Source organism: Macaca mulatta, chromosome 2 (genome assembly GCF_049350105.2).
Source record: "Macaca mulatta isolate MMU2019108-1 chromosome 2, T2T-MMU8v2.0, whole genome shotgun sequence".
Taxonomy (NCBI): Eukaryota; Metazoa; Chordata; class Mammalia; order Primates; family Cercopithecidae; genus Macaca; species Macaca mulatta.
Window position 1 is genome coordinate 79,239,899 of NC_133407.1, and position 27,460 is coordinate 79,267,358.

The 27,460-nt window shown below is 36.1% G+C and overlaps 1 protein-coding gene across 5 annotated transcripts in view; it reads right to left on the reverse strand.

Annotated features, from left to right (window-relative positions):
* Window positions 1-27,119, reverse strand: part of WDR49 (WD repeat domain 49) — a 187,050-nt gene extending 159,931 nt beyond the window's left edge. For 3 of the 5 annotated variants that reach the window (XM_077991632.1, XM_077991629.1, XM_077991630.1), the window contains exons 1-2: window positions 26,945-27,112; window positions 22,336-22,573 (exon numbers count right to left, since the gene is read on the reverse strand). In XM_077991632.1, coding sequence (XP_077847758.1) covers window positions 22,336-22,500 — 165 coding nt within the window. In that variant the 5' untranslated portion in view covers window positions 22,501-22,573; window positions 26,945-27,112. Of the gene's footprint in view, window positions 1-17,122; window positions 17,285-22,335; window positions 22,625-26,944 lie in introns of those variants that run through there. The other 2 variants (XM_077991631.1, XM_028843827.2) reach the window with 2 other exon arrangements.
* Window positions 27,120-27,460: the final 341 nt, after the last annotated feature.

Here is a 27,460-nt window from a genome sequence, read left to right on the forward strand (position 1 = left end):
GCCATTTTAAAGTGTGAAATCCCCAACAATAAGCACAACATGTGAAAAACGTGGCACTAAAGAGGTGTTGAAAACAAAGAGATCACTTGAACACAGGGTGAGGAACATCACATACTGGGGCCTGTCAGGGGGTGGGGGACTAGGGGAGGGATAGCATTAGGAGAATTACCTAATGTAAATGATGAGTTGATGGGTGCAGCAAACCAACATGGCACACGTATACCTACATATCAAACCTGCACAAGGTGTACATGTACCCTAGAACTTAAAGTATAATAAATAAAGAAAAACAAGAAAAAAAGAAATTGCCGTATGGTAAAAAAAAAAAAAAAAAAAAGAGAGAGCGAGAGAGAGGTTAAAAAGGACGCTTGCTTACAATATGAGAACTGAACAAGAAAGCAGACTGTTGCCTTGTTTTTTGTTTTTTTTGTTTTTTGTTTTTTTTTTTTTGAGACGGAGTCTCACGCTGTTGCCCAGGCTGGAGTGCAGTGGCGAGATCTCGGCTCACTGCAAGCTCCGCCTCCCGGGTTCCCGCCATTCTCCTGCCTCAGCCTCCTGAGTAGCTGGGACTACAGGCGCCCGCCACCGCGCCCGGCTAATTTTTTGTATTTTTTTAGTAGAGACGGGGTTTCACTGTGGTCTCGATCTCCTGACCTTGTGATCCGCCCGCCTCGGCCTCCCAAAGTGCTGGGATTACAGGCTTGAGCCACAGCGCCCGGCCCCACTGTTGCCTTGTTTGATCTCCGCTTGGAATGTACACATTGGGAGACTCAAATTTTTTGCCACTCTGCACATGTCTGGGAAAGACCATTAAAGTGCCACGAGTATTGATTTGGGGATTAATCAATTTTAGGAAGTAGGCAAATTTTCAAGTATAAAATTCACAAATAATGAAGATTAACTGTATTTCAAACAAGTATTTAGCTTAACATTGATGGGCTGTTTAGTTCAGTGAGATTCATTATGAGAGAATAAACTTTTCCCACCATGTCAGAGCCAGAGTCAGGCCTGGAAGAAGCACAAGAGGCAGCATACTGTGGAGCAGGTCAAACCAATGTAGGTTTAAGCCTGGTTCCACCAGAGATTGTGAGAACTACTGGCAAGGTACTTCACTGCTAATTTCCCATCTGTAAAGTAGGTAAAGCAGTATCAGTTGTAAGAAAATTGTTATGAAGATTAGCTGAGATAATAGAGGTTAGTTTAATGGAGGTTAGTCTAGGCACTTAACTAATTAAAATAACTTTCTGAGAAATAATTGATATCAAGCCCTTTGAACCAGCCAGGAGTTAATTATTCATATCTTTTTTCAGTTATTTTTAGTCTAAAATGTTTAGATAGCTGGACATTTTTGAGGGACCCAGATTTTAAGGGTAGAGAAAGAAACCTGGTCCTAAAAGTGCTCCATCTGTGTCAAAACTGCAAGCTATTTCTGAAAACTAAGGCAATGTTGATTTTTATTTTAAACTATTACATAATGGCATCAATCAGTCTCTTAGATTGTCTCATCAATAAAACAACATTTAAAAGCAGGATCTCAGTGTATTTTCTTCCTATAAGCTGGTAGTTTACTTTTTATTTCTGAGAATAAGAAACTACTCTGACAAATATCAAAACAATTTCTTCTTTACATTTAAGAATGTAGAATTAGAAACAAATTGTAAATGACAAATTTTCTTTCCCAAAGTAATATAAGCAATCAACTACATACTTTCTGCACATTGATAATGCCAATATCCACTGGGGAAAGAGACAAGAAATATGGCTAGGTTATGAAATTTGGCCCAGAAAGTACAATTGTATGATATCCCTGGCAGTTCTGTTATCCATTGTTCACCCATTAGCTTGTTAAGTTTGAAAATGAAACCATGTTTTAGCCATACCTTCAGTTAAAATCTAGTAGTTTATTTTTACTAAAAAATCCCAACTTTTTTGAAGAAGCATGATGCTTTGATTAATATGTTGTTTATTAATTCTATCATATGCCAACTTGAATAAATTAGTTAAATGTACAATTAAGGTAATTGATCTTTTACACAAGCTTAAAAGCACAAATGCATTAACTTTTACCACATAATTAATTCTTGTTTCATCAGTGACTCCCACCCTCTGGGACTAGAATTAATTCATTCATGTCTTCATACTATATATATCATACACTGTGGTTGGGAAATCGTGTGGTAGTGAAGAAGGTGGAGCTCTAAGTCTTAGCCCCAATTATGGCACCTCTAAATAGGAATAATAATAATGAATTCCTAGTGCTGTTATGAAGATCTATTCAAAATTTAATGTACATATAGCACATGGGATAATTTAATGTATGTATAGCACATTTATATTCAATAAATGTTAATGCCCTGCTAAAGGGTTTGGGGAATAGAAAAATTATAAATTGAGTCGTCATGTCAGCAATGATGGTTTTCTGAGAATTTAGTCAAACTCGTGTGTGTGTGTGTGTGTAAGGCTTTGGAGACGTTCATAATTACTAATATTAGTGATCTCTACCAGGGTGGCTAGTTGCTAACTAGATAGTTCTTAAAGATTTGTTCGGGGCCCAGAGAATAGGTGCAGGATACTGTACCAGCAGAATGGTCTGAAACTCTCTGCTTCTATGACTATTATCATCATAGCAGCAGATCTAATTTTTGTCTTAAAAAGAAACAACCATACACACTGTTTCAGTTGCTCTTCTTCAAAGGCACAAATATAAAACTGTCCTAAGTGAGCCTGGTGAAAGTAAAGTTTACCTGTTCCCAGAACCATGGCTCTTTCACATATAAAAGAGCGACATTTCATCCATGTGAGTAATCCCAGCTTCTGTCTTGTCTTTAGCCACTCATAGTGCTGCTCTGTGAGCCAAATATCCCCATCCTGGACTTACTGGCGGAAAGTAATTCCACAGAAAGAAAGCAAAGATAACCTTTCAATCTAAAAAGGAACTTGCATAGAGCATCATTTAGTTGTTACAAACTCTTAGTTTGCATTAGATTCAATACTGAGTGACGAAATAATTTACCATTGAGCTGTCTTTAGAGATATACATACACATGCATATACAGACATACATCTTCAAATTAGTGCTAATTTAGTTTATGTCTGGGCTTTATGCCTGGATTTGACACGTAACATTTGTATGCCCTTAAGGCAGTCATGACCTCTCTCCGGGTTTGCATGAAGTACCAAAAAGATAATCTGTATGAAGGCCATTTTCTTTACATTAGACAACTCTATTCAAGCATCAGTTATTGCTGACGCATCTGAAACAGGATGAATTCACAAGTATACACTTAATATAGATAGGGAAATATTAGGACTTCAGGAAATTTTACTTCATTATAAAACATAGAGCATAAAATAATTCTCATTTCCTTCAATGAAAAGTTTAATTACTATGGCTTTAATAAAATCTTTATTATTCCAATAAACAATGTGCTCCCATTCAAATGTAGGCTTTCAAATAAAAACTACTTAATAGTGTTTTAAAGATATGTCCTTTGATTTTTATTAATCTATATTATCTGTATGGTCTTTTTGAGGTAATAATAGTGCTCATGCCTCTGTTAGAACTCCTCTTCTAATAAAGGTGAAAAGTATATGAGCCATTAGAAAACATGATCTCATTCAGCTCTTCCTAGTACAATGTTTGTACATTTATTTTGCTATATCTATTTAACTACTAAGAAAATAACCAGTTATTAAATTGTCTACACTTGTTGTGGCAAGAGCCAGAAAGCTAATATACTCAGAATGTCCAGCTGATTATATCACTAGACACAACTTTAGACCTTTTGAAAATGTTCCTGTCTTCCTGAATTCTTTTCAAAGAATATTCTGAAAATCATTTCCTTTTGCCTAAAAAGCATGTTTTGCAGTTACAGTCAGTTCTAGTGAGCTGCCTGTCTATTTAGAAAAAGCATAAACTCTAAAATTTCCTTCAGTTCTGAGCTTTATAAGATTTGGATTTAACCATAATTTATATGAAAAGTGAGCTCTAACCATAAGTGCAAAACTTAAAAAAAAAAAAAACCTTGACACTCGACAGGCATTTTTGCCATTAAGAAGAGATCATGTGCCATTGGCAACTTGAGTGTGCCAACATACTTTTACAAATGTTTATTTTTTGCACAAAAGAATCCACATGTATTATAGAAAATGAAGATAATTTAAAAATTAAAATCATTTATAATGCCATCAGCCTTTCAGATTTATTTCTAGGCAGAAACAGAAATGACCACTTATTATTTACAAAATAGCATCATGATATACATACATATCTTTCTATGTTGCTTTTTCCACTTATATCATACCATAAAGCTATGCCTCTTACCTGGTTGCTAAAGTATAGTTCTATTAAATAAACCTAAATATTACTTACTTTCTGGAGGAAAAATATATTTCTAAAGCGGACATTTTATCTTTCAAAATCTGCCAACCCTTAGAAATGTTGTTTATATTTTTGTCCCCTTTTTCCAATAGCATATTTCATAATGAAATGAGGAAAGAAATACTTTCTTTTCTCCTACTCTGCAAATAAGAACTTGGCCAAGACAAAAGTCCCAGTTCAACACTATTGAGAAAGCACAATCCAACTTGGTCTGGGTATTTTCTCTTCTGTCAAAGGTTGTCAGTGGGTTAGCATTTCACTGACCCAAGGTTTACTGCCCTTAAGTCATTGGTGAGTATGTGTTTCCAGAAACTGAAAATAAATGTCAAATGATAAGTTGTAAGCCACTGGGAGAAATACATCCATCCATCCTTCCACCTACTGATCTATTCATTAATAAATGTATATTAAAGATGTATACCATATAAAGCAGCACAGCATAGGTATACTTATTTGTTCAGTCAACAAATGTTTATTAAGTGTCGGTTCCATGCCAAACATTATTGTAAGTACTCACCACTAAATTTTTTAAAATTTTTTTATTTCCATAGGTTTTTGGAAAAGAGGTGGTATTTGGTTACATGAGTAAGTTTTTTAGTGGTGATCTGTGAGATTTTGGTGCACCCATCACCCGAGCAAAATACACTGAACCCAATTTATAGTCTTTTATTCCTCAACCCCTTCCCAATCTTTTTCCCTGAGTCCCCCAAGTCCATTATATCATTCTTATGCCTTTGCATCCTCATAGCTTAGCTTCCACTTGTGAGTGAGAAATACGATGTTTGGTTTTCTATTCCTGAGTTACTTCACTTAGAATAATAGTCTCCAGTTAAATTCAGGTTGCTGCAAATATCATTAATTCATTCCTTTTTATGGTTCAGTAGTATTCTATTGTGTGTATGTGTGTGTATATATATATGTATATCACACACACACACATATATATGTATATCATAGTTTCTTTATCCACTTGTTGATTGCATACATATATGTATATCACAGTTTCTTTATCCATTTGTTGATTGCATATATATATATGTATATCACAGTTTCTTTATCCACTTGTTGATTGATGGGCGTTTGGGTGGCTTCCACGTTTTCACAATTTCAAATTGTGCTGCTGTAAACATGCTTGGGCAATATCTTTTTGGTAAAACAACTTCTTTTCCTCTGGGTAGATACCCAGTAGTGAGATTGCTGGATCAAATGCTAGTTCTACTTTTAGTTCTTTAAAGAATCTCCACACTGTTTTTCATAGTGGTTGTACTAGTTTGCATTCCTATCAGCAATGTAGAAGTGTCCCCTCTTCACTACATCCACGCCAGCATGTATTAGTTTTTGATTTTTTATTATGGTCATACTTTCAGGAGTAAGGTGATATCACATTGTGGTTTTGATTTGCATTTTCCTGATCATTAGTAATGCTGAGCACTTTTTCATATGTTTGTTGGCCATTTGTATATCTTCTTTTGAGAATTGTCTATTCATGTCCTTAGCCCACTTTTTGATGGGATTGTTTCTTTTTTTCTTGCTAATTTGTTTGAGTTCATTGTAGATTCTGGACATTAGCCCTTTGTCAGGTGTATAGAGTGTGAAGATTTTCTCCCACCCTGTGAGCTGTCTGTTTACTCTGCTGACTGTTCCTTTTGTTGTGCAAAAGTTCTTTAGTTTAATTATGTCCCAACTATTTATCTTTGTTTTTATTGCATTTGCTTTTGGGTTCTTGGTCATGAAATTCTTGCCTAAACCAATATCTAGAATGGTTTTTCCAATGTTATGTTCTAGAATTTTTATAGTTTCAGGTATTAGATCCATCTTGAGTTGATTTTTGTATAAGATGAGACATGAGAATCCAGTTTCATTCTCCTACATGTGACTTGCCAATTACCCTAGCACCATTTGTTGAATAGGGTGTTCTTTCCCCACTTTATGTTTTTGTTTGCTTAGTTGAAAATCAGTTGGCTGTAAGTATTTGGCTTTATTTCTGGGTTCTCTATTCTGTTCTGTTGGTCTATGTGCCTATTTTTATACCAGTACCATGCTGTTTTGGTGACTATGGCCATAAAGTATAGTTTGAAATCAGGTAACATGATGCCTCCAGGTTTGTTCTTTTTGCTCAGTCTTACTTTGGCCATGTGGGCTCTTTTTTGGTTCCATATTAATTTTAGGATTGTTTTTCCTAGTTTTGTGAAGAATGATTGTGGCATTTTGATAGGAATTGCTTCGAATTTGCAGATTGCTTTTGGTAGTATGGTCATTTTCACAATGTTACTTCTATCCATCCATGAGCATGGGATGTGTTTCTATTTGTTTGTGTCATCTATGATTTATTTCACCAGAGTTTTGTAATTTTCCTTGTAGAAGTCTTTCACCTCACCTCCTTGGTTAGGTATATTCCTAAGTATTTTATTTTTTCTTTTGCAGCTATTGTAAAAGGAGTTAAGCTCGTGATTTGATTCTCAGCTTGGTTGCTGTTGATATATAGGAGAGCTACTGATGCGTGTACATTAATTTTGTATCTGGAAACTTTGCTGAATTATTTTATCAGTACCAGGAGCTTTTTGGAGTAGTCTTTAGTGTTTTCTGGGTACAGAGTCATATCATCAGCAAACAGCAACAGTTTGACTTACTCTTTACCAATTACTTTGAACAAGACGACAAGATCAATGCTCTTTGAATACACACACTTCAGTGTAGAGACTAGGTGTGCTGGTTACTAATAACACATGTTTTTAGGTTATCAAAAGTAATAAGATTACAAGCATCACATTAACTATTGCTTTTCCTAATTTTAAATGGCATGTAGCCTTTAAGCATGCTGAAACATTCCATTAAAACGTATTTTGTATGGACTAGATACCTTTCCATAATTTTGAAGTTGTCTGATTTTATTTCAGATGATTAGAATGCCACAATGCTTTTTTTATCTACACGAAAAATTGCTCATAATAGGATCTCAAAATTTTATTTTCTTCATAAGCTGCTAGTTTTATCAACACTTCACCAAAATTAATATTTCTTTTGTCAGACATTCGGCATGATTTTTCTTTAATGTTCCATGACAGCTGAATGAGTATACGCTATCAATATGCAGCCTTTTCCCCTATAACTATAATTACATTTAAAATTAACATGCTGGTTTCTCATGCTTCATTCTGTTGTACTTGCCTCAATTTCCCTTGGTTACAAAGCATATTGGTTATGAATATGTATTAGGGTTTGCTGTCAAATTCTGTGAACGTCTCCTGGAGCAGAAGATTAGATATGTTATTGCAAAACAGATGCATCAGTTTATATCATCCCCTGCAATTTTTACCTACTGATGAACATTTATGAGAAAATGAACAACAGAACAGGGGAACTTAGTCTGCTAGTCAAGGTCCATAGCACTCTTTTTTTCTTGCTTCAATAGATTTTAGTAGAATTTAATTTTCATTTTTGCTATACTATCAATTATTCAAGAGCCCATCAGTTTGAATAAAGTTAAAGTTTCGTAACTAACAAAGACACAAACCTTGACTGAATTTAAGGTTTGGAACCAAACTCTCACAAGTCAATAATTCAACATTTCGATTTCCTATCTAGCTGGTGAATTAGAAGTGAATCAAAGCTGAAGGAGGAAAAACTCAATAAATCTTTCTCTTTTAAATGAAGATGATCATCACCCCTGAGAAATATAATTGTTCTTAATAATTTTCTCTAAGTCTGTGAAATTCTTCAATATCTGCTATGGATCTAAAGTGTAGTTTATCACTATCATCTTTTGCGCCTAGGGTAGAAACTTGGGGGAATAAGAGTGACCAGTGAAATGGTGCAGCCAACAGAGAGCTGAGCTACATTGATTTTCATTTGGAAATCTCACTGTAGCAATACAAAGATATATTTTTTTAAATTGCTATTCCTTTGTTGGAGACCATGATTATGGCAAAGAAGTTTATGCATCCATAGGATCATAGATTCATACCATGTTGGAGCTAGAAGAAAGTTTAGAGAATCTACACCAAACCCTTCCTTTAAAGGGAAGAAACCGATGTTCAGGCTTATTAAGAAAAGATTTCTCTGAGGTCACATAGTTCACTATTGGCAGAAACAGACCTAGAACCAAGAATTTCCAATTCTTAACCACTTTTACCACACTTCAAATACACTGGCTTCAACAAAATCTGATTTTCTTTAGGATAACACAGTCATGAACAAACCAGAAAAATATGAGGTTGGAATGTATACTCCCAAATAATCTCATACTATTTTGATAAAAGCTATCTATTTAGAAGCCTAAAGTTTTATAATGATATACTTACATTTCACATATAAACTTTGAATCGATAAGCTAAGCATAAAAAGTCAGAAAGATTCTAATCCACGTTCTGAGGGGAATCTTTTCACCAAACTATCAGCTCTTTCTTACTGTCACATCCTTCTCAAACCAAAGATCACACTTCAACCAATCTCTGGTAATTATCTTCGTTCTTTGGTTCTGCCATCCTTTCACCCCAGATATCTGGCAAAACACAGCACTGGAAAAGTATCCTCTCTGTGCCTATACCCAGGCTGCTGAACACTAATGGATAGGGCAGAATGATGTCACCACAACAAAATAATGATCTCCAACCTCAAATGTCCCTCTATAATAGTAGGAATGCTTCCACGTTTTCTTGCTGAACTCTCACTCTTATTCTCTACTTCTTTTAAACTCCTACTTTATCATTTCCCTTCTCTTCCTAATAAAGAAATTTGACTCCTAACCCACAAGGAAAAGGAGCGAAAGATAGAGAATGAAAAGGGGGAGAAAGAAATGGAGGAATCAATTAGGTCGAAATATCCTCAATGTTTTTACACCCAAATATATAATGACCTGTATCTGCAGCCATCTCCTTCTCCCCTGTGACAGCAGAACTTCTGTGTTCTGGATACATCCTTCTCCCACCACCTAGAGAATCTCTTCTATTGTTATTCTCTCTTGATCTCTATTGACTCCTTTTCATCAGCATTTAAACATGATCAAGTCATTCGATTAACCATCTTCCCTTGACATTGCCATCTGCTTTTTGCTAGTGTCTCATCCTTCTTTCACCCAACTTGAAATAATCATGTTCTCACATTGTCTCAATTTCTTCACCTCCAGCTTACTCAACCTATTGCAATCTAGCAGCTCCACTGAAGCTGCTCTTAACAAGAAGACCAAAAATCCTGTGGCTAAACATTTCAATACATTTTTTTTCTGGTTTGGTTCTCATCTGATAAAAGTAAAAATGTACCAAGTTAATGTTTAGTGCCAAAATATCTTTGTTTGGGAAAATAACTTGAGGTCCCCATTTAGTTGGAAAATGAAACCTGAGTTAAGTGCAAGACCCCAATCAAGAAAGAACAGGGATCAAGCTGCTGTAAAAAAAGAGGAAACTAATTTAGTGTTTGTTTTTCTTGATTTTTTTATTCGATTAGACAGAGGGAGAGAGAAGGAAACGGTGGCTGAAATGGGAGGTGGAAAGGATGGGAGACTCCAAGATGGCAGAGGGTTGCATAGTAATAAAGTGCCATTGAGAAAACCCCACAGGCAATATGGCTAAAATTATTTTAATAATGGGAGTATCTGTGTGTTTCTGACATATTTCCCACTCCAACCCACACACCTACTTCCCAAAAACCTTCAGTTGCATCTACTTGATTTGTAAATGCTTTCTGAATGGAAAGTCTTGAATAACTACATAAGGAGCTGAGTCTCAGGCATGTGTTAATCTGATAGAGAAGAGAGATCGCAGCTGCAACGGAGGGCAGGCAGAGGTGATTTTACATTTGCAGAAATTTGGAAAGGGCTTTGGATTTCCAATATTATGGCATAAGGGTTCGAGCCAATGATTCCATCTCTCTAAGTTTGGAAGACTCTCACCCATGAGTTATGTGTTTTTAATATGTATCTCTGCAGAATTTGCCTCTGTTGACTCTTCCCTACTTCTAAGAACATTTGCTTTCCTTGGTTTACATTACACTGTGTTTCTCAGCAACACTTCTGATCACTCCTTCTCAGTATCTCTTGTAAGTACCACTTTTTCTGTGGTACTTACAGAAAGATAAAACAAAGATAAGACAGGATGAGGTATTAGCTTTTGGCCCTATGACCTGTTCCCTTCTCCCATCATATACCCTAGCTGATTTATATGACCCAATTTCTTAGGCTTCAAACATGGTCTAATTGCTGAGAATGCCCAAAGAAATATCTTTATCTAGACCTCTCTTCTGAGCACTAAATCTTTATATCCTATTTCCCTTCTGGATATATTAACTTGGAAGTCCTGTATAGATAATTCAAATCAACATGTCTAAATAACAATTCATTCTCCCTCAGAAATAATCTGTTTTTCCTCTTTTCTTTAGATTTAAATATTTTCAGAATTAAACACTGGGGGAAAACACAGCCTACAGGTCCATGAATATGACAGAGGTTGAATGAACCAAACTACATTTAACAAAACAGTATAATACAGCTGTTAAACAAATGAAAATACTCTCTATCAACTTATATGGAGATACATTGTTAATCAAATACAATTAAAATGCCACAGAGAATAAATGTATGCTATGTTTTATGTGAGAGAGAAGGTAAAAAAAAAATGCACATAGAGAAACATGTATTTAAAACAACAGAACCACAGAAAAAATTTTCAGAAGTTAATGAAAATTATTATCAATGCAGAATGAGAGGATGGGAAGAAAAGGATAGGGAAGATAATAACATTTTTCTAAATATGCATTTTTATACTGTTTTGTCTTGAGAACCATAAAAATGTTTCATATAGTCAACAAAATAAAATCAAAACAAAGAATTTTTAAATTCTAAAATTTACTATGTATATATACTCACCTAACCATGTAACAAGCTTATACAACCACACAATAAGATAAATTAATTTTAGTATCATCTATAAGCCCAGTTCTCTAACCCATGTGCCCTTAATGCAATATAATGCAAAAAAAAAAACCCTGCAAATAAGTCTTGAATTTTACTTTCATCTTTAGAGTAGTATTGATGTAATAGTTCAATACTATTTCATGTACATTATAGAATAAAGCATATGAATAAACATTTTAATGCTGCTAGAACAAAGGTTCAAAATGTGAGAGCATGGAAATACAAATGATACAAGTATGGAGTGACAGAGGGAGGGGAAGAACCCTGTGGTGTTTGAATTGAATTGGAAGTATTAGTATACGTTCATTAGTTTTAAAAATATGTATAGATCAATAAATATAAAGATTGATTTAGATAGGTATACATATATCCTAGCTATGTCAACTGAAAGGACCTGGAAGCAATGACACCCCTAATAGCAATGAACACACTACTACCCAGATCCTGTGACTTTAAATACCATTCTCCAATAAATGGAACTGGGGATCCTTTGAGAAATAGCTGGTTCCAGGTCTTGGGCAGTAACATCATCTTGTGCCGGAAAGCAAAGCAGTAATAAGAGATTGATGAAAATATGTTAAAAGGAAATAAGAGATGGTTTGAAGGGGTCTCACACTAGCCAAATTTGGGGCATTTTGAGTATCATAAAATAATGACCATAATAGAAAACAGCACATTGAATAGAATAAACGAATCCATAAATCTGTGGTCAGACTCAAGGCAGAGAGAGAGAATGAGAGCGTGAAAGAGAAGAGGGACAGAAGACTTTCTCTTACAGAAAGAAAAATGACACACTGAAAATGAGGAAGAATCAATAGCATTTAAAAATCACCATTTTTCAACCTTTGGTACAGTCATTGTTTTCAGCAAAGATAATCAATCAGTAGTGAAACCAATGGATGAAATATTGTTGAAGAATACTCACAATATACTATAAAAGTATCAGCCTACAAGTTCCTTTACAATGGATAACTCTGGTGGATCCACTTTAATCAAGGGATCCAACTTATAACATCACCAGTAATGGGAAAAAGTGACATAATGGGACTCTCCATGCCATACAAGAAGTGGAGATAACTACGCAATATTCTCTCCAAAAATGATGAAGGTGAATCTAACAGTAAAGAATCAATAAGAAAATCCAGATTATGGGATGTTCTAAACAACTGGCATGAATTCTTCAAAAATGTTTATGTCATGAAAGACAAGAAAAAATGGGGGACTCCTCAAGATTAAAGGAAACTACAGAGATGTGTCAACTAAAGCAAATGTATAATTCTGGATTGGATCTGTGATTTTAAAAAGAACTATATAAAAGACATTACTGGGACAAGAAGGGACATTTTAATATCAACTTTTGCATTATGTAATGTATAAAGTTGAATTTCCTGAGTATAAAAAAATGGCATTATGGTTATCCAGAAGAATGCCTTTGTTCCTAGGGAAGTTTACTTAAAATATAGCCCTCCATAAAGGAAGGCCTGGGTCTAAGCAGCTTTTAACTGCCACAGGGTAGACATTCAATAAATATCTGTTGTAAGAATGAGTAAATGATAAATATATTGTAAACATTCTTTTCTATATTGAGAAAGAGATATTCATCTGTTTTACTGATAATAGCAAGTTTGGGGAGGGTGTCATAATAGTGAATGGTGGCCAAGATTATAGAATAATAATGTATAAAATAACTTTGGGAAATTATAAACAAGTTAAAATAGAATTAAATTGTTCACTAGAGAAAAGAAACAAAAACTGGCTACCAGACCATGTTGGACAATGTTCTGGCTCTGCAAATCACCCAATAGAAAAGGAGAAATCCCACCCCTACCACCTTTGTTTGTTTGTTTTGGATTTCTGTTCATCATCCGTAAAATAAAGACAGCATAGTGGTGGTTCTCTATGTTCTCTCTCTTAATGCTAAAATTCAATGGAAGGAAGTTAATGCTCTGAGTAGAAGGACATAGTATCTATAAAAGGCACTACTTTTAAATTCAGTACTCTTAATTTCAGCATTGCTAGACATACATTTAGAAATAGTACCACGGAGTCTTTAGGTTATGAAGATATACCAGCATTTTAAGAATGTTTATGTTTGCATTGAATTATGGTATGGATAAGGTGCCCACAAACCCATTTGCTATAACTTACCCCACTACAATCACAGTTCTCTTTTTCTATAACCTCTACACCACACAAATGCGTACTTTTTTATTTTAGAACATGATTATGCACTATTAAGTGATTTTCTTGTTTTCACTCAACATCAAATCTTGGCAATCTTATGTAAGTCTCCCTTATTCTTTTTAATAGCTGAGTAATAGGAGTATACCATAATTTATCTATTCATCCAATTGATGAATATTTGGATTGTAAATACTCTAGTTTATAAGTGATATTACAATCATACTTTTGCATGTATTTTCTTCTGTACTTCAGAATGTATTTGGGGTAGCTGGGAGGATTAGAATTGCTGATTAAAAAGTATACATGTGGTACATTTTATATTTGATATGTAATGGCAAATTGCCTTCCAGAAAAGTTTTGTCAATTTACAATCTTAGTAAGAGTGCCTATTCCCCTGGTTCTTTGCCATCAGTGAATGTTATTGATCTTTTTAATATTTGCCAATCTGATGATTGTAAAAAGAATGTCTTCTTTCTTGATTAGAGTATCAAATCAAATTCTTAATGGGTTTGGGTGCCTTTTCACATGATTAGCTGCTATTTGTATAGCACTGTTTCTTGAATATATAAAATATGATAATGTATGTAAATATATTCTACATAAAACAAAGCTACATGTGATATGTATATGTGTATATATTTGTAAAAATGCATTTAAAATATATCAGAAATTATTAAAAGTAGTTACCCAGGGGAGTATAATGACAGAGGGTGGGCCATGCTAAGGGGGAAATTTCATGTTTAACTTGGATTTTTTACCATGAGAATAATGTGTTACTTATATTTATTTTATTTTATTTTATTTATGTATTTAATTTAATTTTTTTATTTTTATTTTTAGTTTTCAGATTGAGTCTCGCTCAGTCACCCATGCTGGAGTGCAATGGCGCAATCTCTGCTCACTGCAACCTTCGCTTTCCAGGTTCAAGCGATTCTCCCGCCTCAGCCTCCCAAGTAATTGGGATTACAGACACCTGCCATCATACCTGGCTAGTTTTCATATTTTTGTAGAGATGAAGTTTTACCATGCTGGCCAAGGTGGTCTTGGCCTCTTAAAGTTCTGCGATTACAGACATGAGCCACCATGCCCAGCTTTATTTATTTTAATAATACAAGGATTGCTAAATAGGAATCATAAAAATAAATGAAATTTTATATGGCTAACTATACCCTCCTTTTTTGTTTGTTTACTTCTTCTCCTTCTACTTCTGGAAAATAACTCAGCTGCTTTATTTCTTGTATCTATCAACTCCAGCTATTTCTCCACAGCCTTGAAGAATTTTGTCAAGTCCAGTCTTAAACAGTCTGTTCTCTTCTCCAGATATCTCATCTCATGGTCTGTCTCCTCCAGAATCTATGTTGCGATTTTCTCACACTCAGTTGTCTCTCATAGCCTGCCTGGGACTTCTATTTGACTTTAAACAAATAATGGCATTGCACTAATCAGAGCATCTAAGATGAAAGCAACCAAAGGAACATATAGGAAGTTATAAGACGAGAAAGCAGGGTCAAGGTAGGGTGCTAATCTCGCCTTCATGGTAAGAGAAGGCTTTCCTAAGGCAGTGGTATTTACAAGCATGTGAGTAGGAGTTAGCCAGGAAATTGTTGGGGATGGGAGAGAAATATTCCAGACTGAGGCACCAGCATCTGGTAAGCCCTAAAACAAAAGTAAGTAAAATACGATCAGCATGACTGAAACGCTTTGGGTAATGGTCCAGGTCAGATAATTTTGTGGTGGACTTGTTGGAACCATAAGTCCAGACTAAACACCTGTGTGTGTGTGTTGGGAGTTGAGAGGAGGGGAGTTGCACCAGAAGGAAGAAGGAAAATATTCCCCTGAAAGGAATAGATCTTCCCATTCTTTACAGTCCTACGAAGGGAACATGGAAAAACAGGTCTTAGACTAGAGTGAAGAAAATATTTTCTGCTATCTCTGGGACAAAGAATCAGTTTGGTCTCTGGGTTCTAAGACATGGGCAGTCTGATGTGTTTACAGGGGGCTTGAGGTGCTGAGAGCAGCTCCTTGGTCACAAATATATGTCCAGAAGTGAGGAAGCAGAACGAGTTAGTACGAAGTCATGAGAAAGGGTTGGAAGTAGCATTGTCCAGTGGAACTTTCTGCAATGATGAAAATGTTCTATATTCTTTGCAGTCCAGTATAGTAGCCACTAGCCACATGTGGCTACTGAGTACCTGAAATGGCTGGTGCTTGTGAGGAACTGAACTTTATTTTATGAAATTCTTATTTTATTTAAATAACCAAGTGTAGCACATATTGAAGAGTACACATCTGTAGCAAAACTAGTGTGATAATTTGGCCTTGGGTGTATTGAGAAGATTAGAGAAAGGTGTATGCATGCACACATGGAAAGTGAAGCAGTAGAGGAAAATAATGTCTTTGGTAATGCCTCGACAGAGATGTCGGTGCCTAGAGAACCAGGATTTCATGATAGTCACATCCATAGAATGTTGGTGAGACATGATGAAGGGAAAAAGACCCCAAGGGACTTTTTCCTGCACAAGTATGAGGCAGAGCCTTGGGAAAAGGTCAGAAATCACTAAAGGACAGTTTAGAGGCTTCCTGTTTCTAGCAGTAGAGCTGGGGGTGTCTTGTGTCATCATTAATATGTTATACTTGGCAAAATATGATAAAAACAATGCCAAAATGCCACAAATAATGGTTCTTTCATTCTTTTATTCATTTTCCTTGTTTAACTCTCGGGAAAATTTCAAAAGTAGCAGTGCCCTTAGTTCACAGGTCTGGCTAAGCTGATGCACTACACATGAACAGCAATAGACATCTTTGCTTTCTTTCTCCCTCCCTCCTGTGTAATAAGTTTTTCTTGGTTGTCCTTACTTCTTCAGTTTTGGCCAAAACTCAAGGTTAAAACACTTGTTTACTAAAAGCACTCTTCATCACACACTGATCCAGATTAATTTTTATAAGTGCCTGTTATAAAAGTACACAGAGAGGGTTGAAAAGGCAGGAAACTGTTAGAACTTGTCACAAAATTCAGCACAAAGGCAGCAGGATTCGGAAAGGCAAATTTTTTGTTTGTAGTGAGCTACAACTTCACTTCCTTGGGTTTTGGTGATGACGCCATTTGCTATCATTTTTCGTGAATTTTAAGAAATCAGATAAAACCACCACAGAATTCCTCTGCCATTTTTAACTGTGCCAACTGCAGTGGTATTGGATTTGTCTTCATGCTATCACCTTAATATTTTCTGCTGCCATTAAAAATAGGTATTTTGATTACACTAAAAGCGATGGGTGAGAAATGCTATGACCTGCTGTCTTTGTTGAACAGATGATGAATTGACTGAGGCAGCAAAATGCACTATTTACTATATACAGGTGAGACTAAGCGTCACCTGTTTACCTTCTCACAAGTCTCCATTCAGATGCCTTTAGAAAGAAAAAAAGTATTTTTAAAAAAAGGAATTGGTTATTATTTTCTTTTCATTCTTCCACCCTTTCTCTACATTGATTTCATTGTAGCTGTTGTTGACTATTTGCTGATTATACATTAGCTCCAAGTTAGCAAAGCACAGGGCCTGTGCACTATTAATTTAACATGCATTTTGTTTAGGAAATCTTTATCCTATTGGATTCATGCTCTTTAGAGCAACGTGCCAAAGGAAGGTTACCTTGTGGCCAGTGGAAGTCATGCCATATATGGACTCCAAAGTTGACAATCTGCCTCTGAGTTCTGGCTCTGCCCATGGGGGAATTCAGTTGAATATTTTTAGTCCTTCATCTCCTTATTTGTAAATGGGAAGTAAAAATGTATGCCATGCCTATATTTCAGCCTGGTAAAGGAACAAATAACATGATGCCAACATAAGTGCTTTATAAAATCTTACTATACTTGAAAGGTATTAAATTTTTATTCATCATTTTTACCTACACTGATTTTCAGAAAGAATTTTAGTTCAGTTACAACAGAAGATACATAGGCAATAGGACTGACTATTAAAGATAAAAGAACAAGAATCATATAATAAAAATAGCGGATAATTGTCCCAGAAAACCTAAGTTAAGCATGGTTCTAACAGTTGAACACTAAATTTAGCTTTGAACTTCCTGGCAGCTAAGACAGAACACAAAATACAGTTAGACACAAAAGTCTCCATAATTTACAAACTGAAGCATGCTGGTTCATTAGGAGAGAAGAAAGTTTTCTTTCCACAAAATTCTAAGAGGATCACGGGTGAGATCATTATCTGAGCGCACAGCTGTCCCTATTTGCCATACAACTTGAAGTAACTTGAAGTTACATGTAGACATATGACTGAGTGCTAGCCAATGGGATATGAGCTGGACTGCAAAAATTCCCCAGTGCTCCCCACTGCTACCAGCTGATGCATGGCTTGTGTAGAAGGCAGAAGGTGGGAACAACCTGAGACCTGAATCCCTGCTTGCAATTGCTTGCCCATTAGAAATAGCTGCTTTTTACTTTATGTGAACAGGAAATAATACCTCTGTCATGTTGCAGATGTTATATATTTTACACAGTTTGCATACACTATAAAAAAGATTTTCTAATTCTCAACATTGTTGGATAGTATAATATCCAGCTTTACACCTTAACAGTTTTATCTAAGAAAAAATTTTAAATGAACTTTGTGAACCATCTCATTTTATCAGAGACAAGAACATCTAAAGGTTCTGGGGAAAGGGAATGAAACAAAAATGGGTAATTTTATTTATGTGTTTGGGATGGTGGTGCCTGGGTGGAAAGGAAAGAAGCAAGAGATGAGGATAGTTTTGGAGTATGAGACATGTCTAGGAAGACCTGTTCATTTGGGTACCTTAGTAGTGAAGGTACAATGGACAACGTGAAGGCCTACAGAAGGATGAGTCCTCCATAAATTTGGAGGAAGCTTGACAGTTCAGAAAGAAGGACAAGTAAAAGAAGATAAGAAAGGGCCCGATCTGACTTTCTATATTCCTATAGAGCCTAACTTTCCTGGCAGGACATCAACATTCTCAGCTTTGTCTTGAAGCAAACAAGCACACTTCATAGACCCTGCTGTAGAATGCTTTCTAAAATTCCCAAGATACTGTTCAGGTGTTTTGGGAATTTTATAAAGATAATCAAGGATGAGAATATCAAAATTCTTTAAATGTAATTGTATTACCCATTAAGCACAATTCTAGAACTTGCAGAATTGACTACTGAACTTCTCTGGTCTTTTGAGATTCAGTTTGAATAAGTGCATTGTGTTTAGATCTCATTCACCTCCAAAACACATTTATTTTAAGAATTCTCACCGAATAGTCTCTGGGGCATTCTTTCTGGGATTTTTACTATGCCTTTCTTACACTAAACTATTTGGCCCTTCCTACTTTAAGGATAAATACCTCACATTTTACGTGTGGCTCAGGAGGTTTCACTTCTAGCTATAGTTAAAGCTAAAGATTTAGCAGGACTTGGCCAAATGATAGCACGGAGCTGACAGAGTAGGGCCAGCCCCCAGCTCTCAGCTTACAATCAGGCCAGAACAGATATGCCAGGAGAAGATATAGACACAGATGCTGATAAAGGCAGTTCAGGACCTAACCCGGAGAGCCCAGGAGCACAGGGCAAACAGGAGCAATTAATCTAGGATCAAGGCCTAATGTTAAACCATTGTTGATATACAGAGATCAACAATGGAAAATGTAAAAAAAAGAAATACTCAGATACCTACATAGCCAGACTCTCTTTACTCTCAGTAAATATTAGGACCCATGGCTTTCCCAAAATTCCATTTTCCTTAGACCAAAATTTCTACTTCTCCCCACTCCTACAAAATCAGCAAACCACAACTACTCTTCCTCAAATAATAGTTGGCTTTTGTAGTTTCAAAGAAAATGTAAGATACGGTTGACATCAAAATCACATGAGCATCCAGAGACCATGTCATTTCTCTAAGTATTGTAAATGCTACGGGAAAGTTTGAGTAACAACCATTTTACGATTCCATGAATAATGCAAGTTTCTCTCCCTTCAGGCTGATATATGCCTTTTTTGACACCATCACTTAAAGGAAAATGAAATCCACAAGTTACTTTTCTGTCCTTCTACCTGAGTAACTTATTTGTTCCAAAGAAAAGAATCAAGACATCAATTAGACTTTTTGCCTGCTAAGAAAATATGAAATGAGAGATAGAACAATTGTGTTTTTTACTCTTCTATGTGAATTTATGTCTTTGCAACTCTTACTACTTCTTTCCACCACTAATAGGAATGAAGACACATAGCAGCAAGTGTCACTTGAAGTTTAATTTCCTTTAAGAAATGTATGAATTAGAATCAGGGTACTGTCAGAGGTCATATGGTTTAACTTCTACTTACTAAATAAGTAATATCTAATGTTAATTGAGCACTTAATCTCTGTGGCATGCACTTTTTAAAGTGCTTTCCATATAGTACCTCTTTTAATCCTCATGAAAACTCTGTTATCCTCATGTTAGAAATAAAAGAAACTGAGGCCCAGAGAGATTAAGTATTTGCACAGAGTCACATTGTAAGTGTCAAAGCTGGGATTTAAGCTCAGGAAATCTGACTCCCGGATCTGAAACACTGCATGATTCTGATCCATTTATACCATTGCACAATGAACATGAGCACTACTTGCTTTATTCCTAAATGTTACTACTACAATTCATATGGTACGTGATATTTTATTTGGAAAGATATGTAAAACATTTACTGCGTAATTCAAAGGCCCAACTTCCTGTTTTTTCACTTAAGAATTGCCACTGCTATTTAAGGAGATGGACTTCACCTAATATCTAACAACTCTTCAACCCCAAACAAGCAGTCTGTGTAAGAAAAAAAAAATGAAGATAAAGGGAATCTGGTGCCAGAATCTTGACATTTCTGAGAGCATGTCCTTAGTAATTGGACCACAAATAACTGCCTTTAGAGTTTGAAGTTGCAGGAATGCTGTTGAGGGCATTTTATCCTTTTACAAAAATCTATACCTGTGGCCTCTGGGCCTAAAACTCATGACAGATGGACTGAATACCATTAAAATTGTCTAGTGCATCATTCTTCTTTAGGTGTCCATGCTGTGTTTGGAAATCATGTTGGCTCAAAGGTCTAACTTTTAGTACTGGCTGCACATTTGCCATGGGGATTATTCCATTCACTGGCTGTTGAGTCTGCTAAAATGGATGAACTTCAGTTTGTTTGTTTGTTTGTTTGTTTGTTTTGAAGGTACACCTGCAAAGCTCAACTTCTGTTTTTAAAAAAACTATCTATGTTCATACAAGCTCTAAATTACCTTCTCTTCTCTCCTTGGGTCCATTAGTTCCTGCTTTTCCAACTGGTAATGAAAAACTAAGTGGTCTGGCCTTTGAAATGTTTAACATAAAATAAAATTAAATTAAAACTTGAGGTTGAATTTTCCAGTTTCACTTGGGTTCACTCAAGACTAATCTTTAGTTTGGAAAGAACACCCACCTCTAACCTTCTGTAGCAGTTTCACTAACACATCAACTTTATAATGTAGACTCTCCTAATAGGCCCTAACATTCAAATTCTTTATGTTCTTAGCACCAGAACAAAACTGCCACATTTCTGTTCACTACAGAGTCAAAGCTGTCATAATCTGCTGTTACATTTTACTGAATGTCCTCAAGCTGTCAAAATGTTTGCTATGTCTATCAAAATATGCCAAATTTACTTGGGGCACTGGGCATGAGCAGCAGCAGTGAAATCTTTCAGATAAATGAGGTTGGGTGAATAGCAAATATATGAAGGTTAAAATGAGAAAAGTGTAGGACAGAGCATGTCTTGCTACTAAATATGGTAAGTTCTATTATAAAGAAATAATTGACACTATTGGGACATTAATTTATCAATACAGGTGGAACCCAACTTGTTATATTCTTTCGTGGATATCTAAAGATAAAAATGTGTGCCTATTACAGGCCAATATATTGTGAGCTTTTATTATGTTTTATTAATTCCCAGGTGGTATTCCAAAATATTTTCTATTTCAAATTAATATGGATACTCCTAGCACCCACAGACAATCTTAAGAAGCCCCTAGATCATATTTTAGCAAACATAATATAGTAGAAACGTTGGAGGCTCATGACTACCTAAATTCTACATCATGGAAGAGCACTTCTTTCTATCCATATTTGAAACTAAAAATCACTTTGATGTATGCTGTTCATTATGCGTAGCTGCAGAATTCAAAATTAATTGACTAACAGAGAAAGAAGAAAATTATTCATGTTAGTTAAATTCCTACAGTTTATTTTTTATGTAGAGTTAAAATGAAAAATTCTAATTTTGTTTTTATTGGCATTGTTCCAGGATTTACAAAATGAGTGGGAGACTCATCCCTCATAAGGGATCTTGAGACAACAAAGCGCCGAAATCAGCTTAGAAAAGGAGCTGTGCCACTTAGGGTGAGTGAGACAGGAGGAAATTTTTGCAAACTGTGTATGCATATTTGCATTTGTTGAGTTCTATGTCCATATTAAATGCAAGAACAATTATTCCTGGAGGTCACCTTAGAGATCTGGCTTTCCTCACTTACAACCGTAATTTTTTGTTTCCCCAAAATATGTTGAACTCTGAGAAAAAATTTTTTTCCAAGAGTAGATAGTTCTTTCTTGATAGTAATGAAATTCAGTGAAGCAATTTCAAACTAAAGAATATTATTTGGCCCAAAGAACTGGGGGGCAAAGTTACCAAGCATGTTGTGTTAAATCTAGGTCTAACCAATTATGTTTAATTCTCTGCTATAACCATTAAGTATATTTTTTTAATGCTGAAAGAAAAATATCTCTGTGTTTCATTCTAGGCTCCTTCATGAACAACTCAAACTATCTAGTCAATAAGCTTCACACTTACCTCAAAGGCCTTCTGTATTTTTACAAAGTCACACACGCTGAGTTGGTTTTCAAGCAGGCCTGTGCCATAGTCTTCAAATGCAGTTACATCTTCTGTTCTCTCAGGGCTCTTTGGCCCAGGCTGTGACCCTGTGTTTAACTCAAGTGCAGCTTTCTGGCAACTCATAATGGCTTCACGTTTTCTCAGCTGCCTTCAACTATTTCTAGATGGTTGGATCTTTTTTCCCTTCAACAGGTGCCTTTGAAAAGAAACTCAACTTAGCAATAAAATTCCAAAATGAAAGTACAAACCTTTCAAGGCGTACGATTAGGAGGCAAGCGGAGCTGGGAAATGAAAGCCCTCAACCCCCTCACTTACTTGATTCCAGAGTTTATTTTCAAAATTTAGTTGAATGGTTTTAAAATGGCATTTTTTACCCCTTCGTTATACTCTGTTTAACCTGGCTTGATTAAAAATGTGTAAAGCTTTCCCCACATTTATAGTAACTGACACAGAAAACAACTTCCAATCTTCATTTTAAATGCATTAGAAAATCACCTTCCCAAAACTCTCTTTGGCTAACCTTGCTTCCATTAACATGTTGTAGTTGTCAACTCCACTTTCTTGTCTGGCAGAGTTAGATGACAAAGCTGCGAAGTTTCCCTGCCAATGAAGTACTTGACTCTGAAGGCCACATTCCCAGCAATGTGGAGTTGTTTGTTTCATCTGTTCTGATCCCTTTGTATGTTTCCTGGCAACCAACACAAAGCCAACTAAAACTTTCCCTTTCACTGCCCCCTCTCCAGCTAATGACTGAACTGAAAGTTTGAATATATAATGTAAATGTTGAAATTTTTTTAATAAAAGGATAGTTCATTTCACTCATTTTTTATTAATTTTTTGTATTTAATTGATTTGTATTATTTAAGGACTTTTAACATTATATAGGACATATTTTATGAAACAATATGATTAGTCAAAGAAAAAAGCATGACATCCTGGAATTTTATGTTTTATACACAGCAAATGTTTTATTCTTATATAATAGGAATCTGTTTCTTATATTCTTTTTGTTTTAGTTTCTATGTACATAAAATAGAGATAGTTCAAAAAAGCTCCCAACTTGTTGAAAATGTTATAAAAAACACAGCATAACATAATATGATAAATCTAATGATAAAATTGCTTGCAGTGTCATTACTGGTTCAGCTAATAATAATGAAAAGGAGGAGAAAAAGAAGAAAAATTAACATTTTTTGAGTATTCACCATGTGCCAGGCACTAAAACTTTACGTTCATTGTCTTGTTTAAGCTTCACAACAATCCTACAAGGCAGATATGATCATTATCCCCATTTTACTGATAAAGAAGTAAAAAGCCGGGCACACGGGCTCACGCCTGTAATCCCTGCACTTTGGGAGGCTGAGGCGGGTGGATGGCTTCAGTTCAGGAGTTTGAGACCAGCCTGGGCAACATGATGAGACACTGTGTCTTAGTAAAAATACAAAAATAATCAGCCGAGCATGGTGGTGCACACCTGTGATCCCAGCTACTCAGGAGGCTGAGGTAGGAGGATTCCTTGAACCTGGGGGGCAGAGGTTGCAGTAAGCCAAGATTGTGCCACTGCACTCCAGGCTGGGCAACAGAATAAGACCCCGTCTCAAAAAAGGAAAAAAAAAAAGAAAAAAAAAAAAAAGAAAAGAAAATGCCAAAGCTCACACAATTAGTAACACATGGAAGAGAACAGAATGGCTCCCAAACTTCAAAGACTGCATGTATTAGTCTGTTCTCTCACTGCTAATGAAGACATACCTGAGACTGGCTAATTTTTAAAGTAAAGAAGTTTAATTGACTCATAGTTTCCCTTGGCTGGGGAGGCCTCAAAATCATGACAGAAAGCAAATGAGGGCAAAGTCACGTCTTACATGGCAGAAGGCAAGACAGCATGTGCAGGGTAACTCCCATTTATAAAACCATCAGATTCCATGAGACTTATTGACTACCAGGAGAACAGTATGGGGAAACTGCCCCATGAGTCAATTATCTCCACCTGGCCACGCCCTTGACACATGGGGATTATTACAATTTAAGGTGAGATTTGGGTGGGGACACTGACAAACCGTATCACTGTACTTTAGATGGATGTGCCTGTCACACTTTATTTTTATTTCTGTAAACTAAAAGTTGGCATTACATCTTCTCTAGGGTCTCTTCCAGCTCTAACATTCTCTGAGCTGGTATTCACTAGAGGCATCATACAGAACAGAGAGAAGAGCATCCTGTGGGAGTTCCTGTACCCATTATGGAAAAGTTCATTTATGCTTTCATTCATGCTTTCATTTATTCATCCATCTATCTATCATTATTCTTTCAAAAAACCATTTATTAATAGCCTAATAGGGAGGGCATGGTGGCTCACGCCTGTAATCCCATACTTCGGGAGGCTGAGACGGGCAGATCACTTGAGGTCAGTAGTTCAAGACCAGCCTGGCCAACATGGAGGAACCCCATCTCTACTAAAAATATAAAAATTAGCTGGATGTGGTCGGGTGCCTGTAATCCCAACTACTGGGGAGGCTGATGCAGGAGAATCGCTTGAACTTGGGAGGTGGAGGTTGCAGTGAGCCGAGATCTCACCACTGCACTCCAGCCTGGGTGACAGAGATAGACACTGTCTCTCTCTCTCTCTCTCTCTCTCTCTCTCCCTCCCTCCATATATATATATGTGTGTGTGTGTGTGTGTGTGTGTGTGTGTGTGTGTATACACCTAATATATGTCAAGTTCTGAATTGTGACCTGTTGCCTGCCGTGAGGGCTTTACAGTCTAGTCAGAGCAATTATCCGTCTAGCTCATCTTTAATGCCAATTCCAACCTCTTGCTCTTTATAGTGCTATGTTCAGAGGATTCTGAAGCCATAGCTAGGCTCGAAGGAAAAGAGTGGAATTCGATAGATAGATAGATAGATAGATAGATAGATAGATAGATAGATAGAGATAGAGATAGATATAGATATAGATATGTATCACACACACAGAACAGAGGGTATATTTACCAGATTTGCTTTTCTTAGATAAGCCCTTCTTATAAGTTAGGAAAACAGTTTTAACCCCAATATTATGAGTTCCCCTAAGTTATCTTACATGGGAACACAATTTGTCTACCTACCATCCTAGTTAGTAAGTTAATAATAGTTTAAATCTGTTGGATCAGCCCCATAAATGTTTGTAAAATGTTTTATAGTGATATTCTAGAGAGTTGGGCTTAGTTCAGTAACAGACACTAATGAGGGAAGGAAGAGGAAATACGAAAAATATTCTGTAAAGATGCACCATGAGAGGTAGGTATCCCACTGGCCGACAATGCAAAATTCTCTAATTATTCTAAGACAGACAAGCTGCCTGGCCTACTTAGCTGCCATAAAGTTGCAGCTCTAAGTGTTTTCATTAGTCAAAACAGGAAAGTATAATGAGCAGCTAACAAATTACAGCAGAAGTTAATCAATTGACACAGTTTTCTTGCTATAAGATTATGGCATTAGAAATAATTCTTCATCATAAAGTCTTAAGAGGCTCTAACCTTCTCTGTAACTGTGTGGTTAATTTTCAGCTTAATTTCTGCAGCACTGTAAAATCCATAACTAGTCTCTTGACTGATGAAATTTACCCTCTTGCTTGCCATGCATCTATTATGATATTGTGAAAATCAAGATGGTGACAGTTTAATCACCTTTAGAAGGCCAAAAAGCAGATTGACACTTGCTCCCTTCTCCTATAGGGATCAGCCAACACCTGCCAGCATAGTGGAACCCTAATACCAAGAGGGCAGAGTAAGCTAATACATCCACTGGTCTTCGACACTTTGGGACTGAATAATTCTCCCCACTAAATAGACACACCAATCTCTGTCTTTATCACAATTCACAGTCCACACCCAGATCCCTGCTCTCTCCTTCCCCCACAATTTATTGCCACCAACATAAATATAGACCTCCCTTTTATATTATTTAAGGACAATTTTTTACTATTATATTTTCTACAAAGTAGGATACCTATTATGAAACAATATGATTAGCCAAAGAAAAGAGCATGAAATTCTGGAATTGTATGTTTTACACACAGAAAATGTTTTATTCTTATAGGATAGGAATCCATTCCTTATATTCTTTTTGTCTTAGTTTCTATGTATATAAAATAGAGATGGTCCAAAAAAGCTTCCAACTCATTGAAAATGTGAGAAACACACAGTATACCATAATATAATAAATCTAATGATAAAACTGCTTGCAGTGTCATTACTGGTTCAGCTAATAATAATAAAAAGGGCAAGTAAAAGAAGAAAAATTAACTTTTTTTGAGTAGTCGCCATGTGCTAGGCACTAAAACTTTACATTCATTGTCTTGTTTAAGCTTCAAAACAACCCTACAAGGCAGTTATGATCATTATCCTCATTCTCCTTCCCCCCCACAATTTATCCCCACCAACATATAGATCTCCGTTTTCCTTTTCTTCTAACTCCTCTTTCTTTCTTTGCCCGCCGTTCACACTGAAGCCTGTTCTTACTCATTAATCTTTGCCTAAATTCTCCCTCCACCTCCTCGCTTCAATTGAAATCAGTTTTACTTTACCAACCTCATTTCCATCCAAGCCTTCTCAAGTCGTCACTGCTCCTTGTTCCAGCCCTCATCTCTTCAGGAAGAGAAAGAAATGATGTTTCTCCCATCAGCTTCTTGCCTCTTGACCTCAGGCCTTCTCAGGATAGCCCCAAACACCCGCTGGCTCTGTGTAAAGGGAACTTCCTCTCAAAGCCTCGGGAAAGCTCTGGCCCTGCCCTTGGCACCTTTTAAGCTCTCAACAGATATTAGTTTCTTTCCCTCTTTGTTCCTTATCCTCTCAGTTAGAATTAATTATTCCTTTCACTCTGCAACCACAGCATTTTTTTCAGACTTTAACCACAGCACTTTTTCTTCCTTCTTTGTAATGTAATTAGTTGTCTGTGTAGCTCTCTCTCCCACTAGATTAACTCCTAAGAACAGGGATGATACCTCACTAATGCTGTAGCCTTACATTTCCCAACACAGCATGTTGCATAAATTTCTTGACACTACAGTAATGTATGCTCATTTGTAAACAGGATGGGTAAAGGAG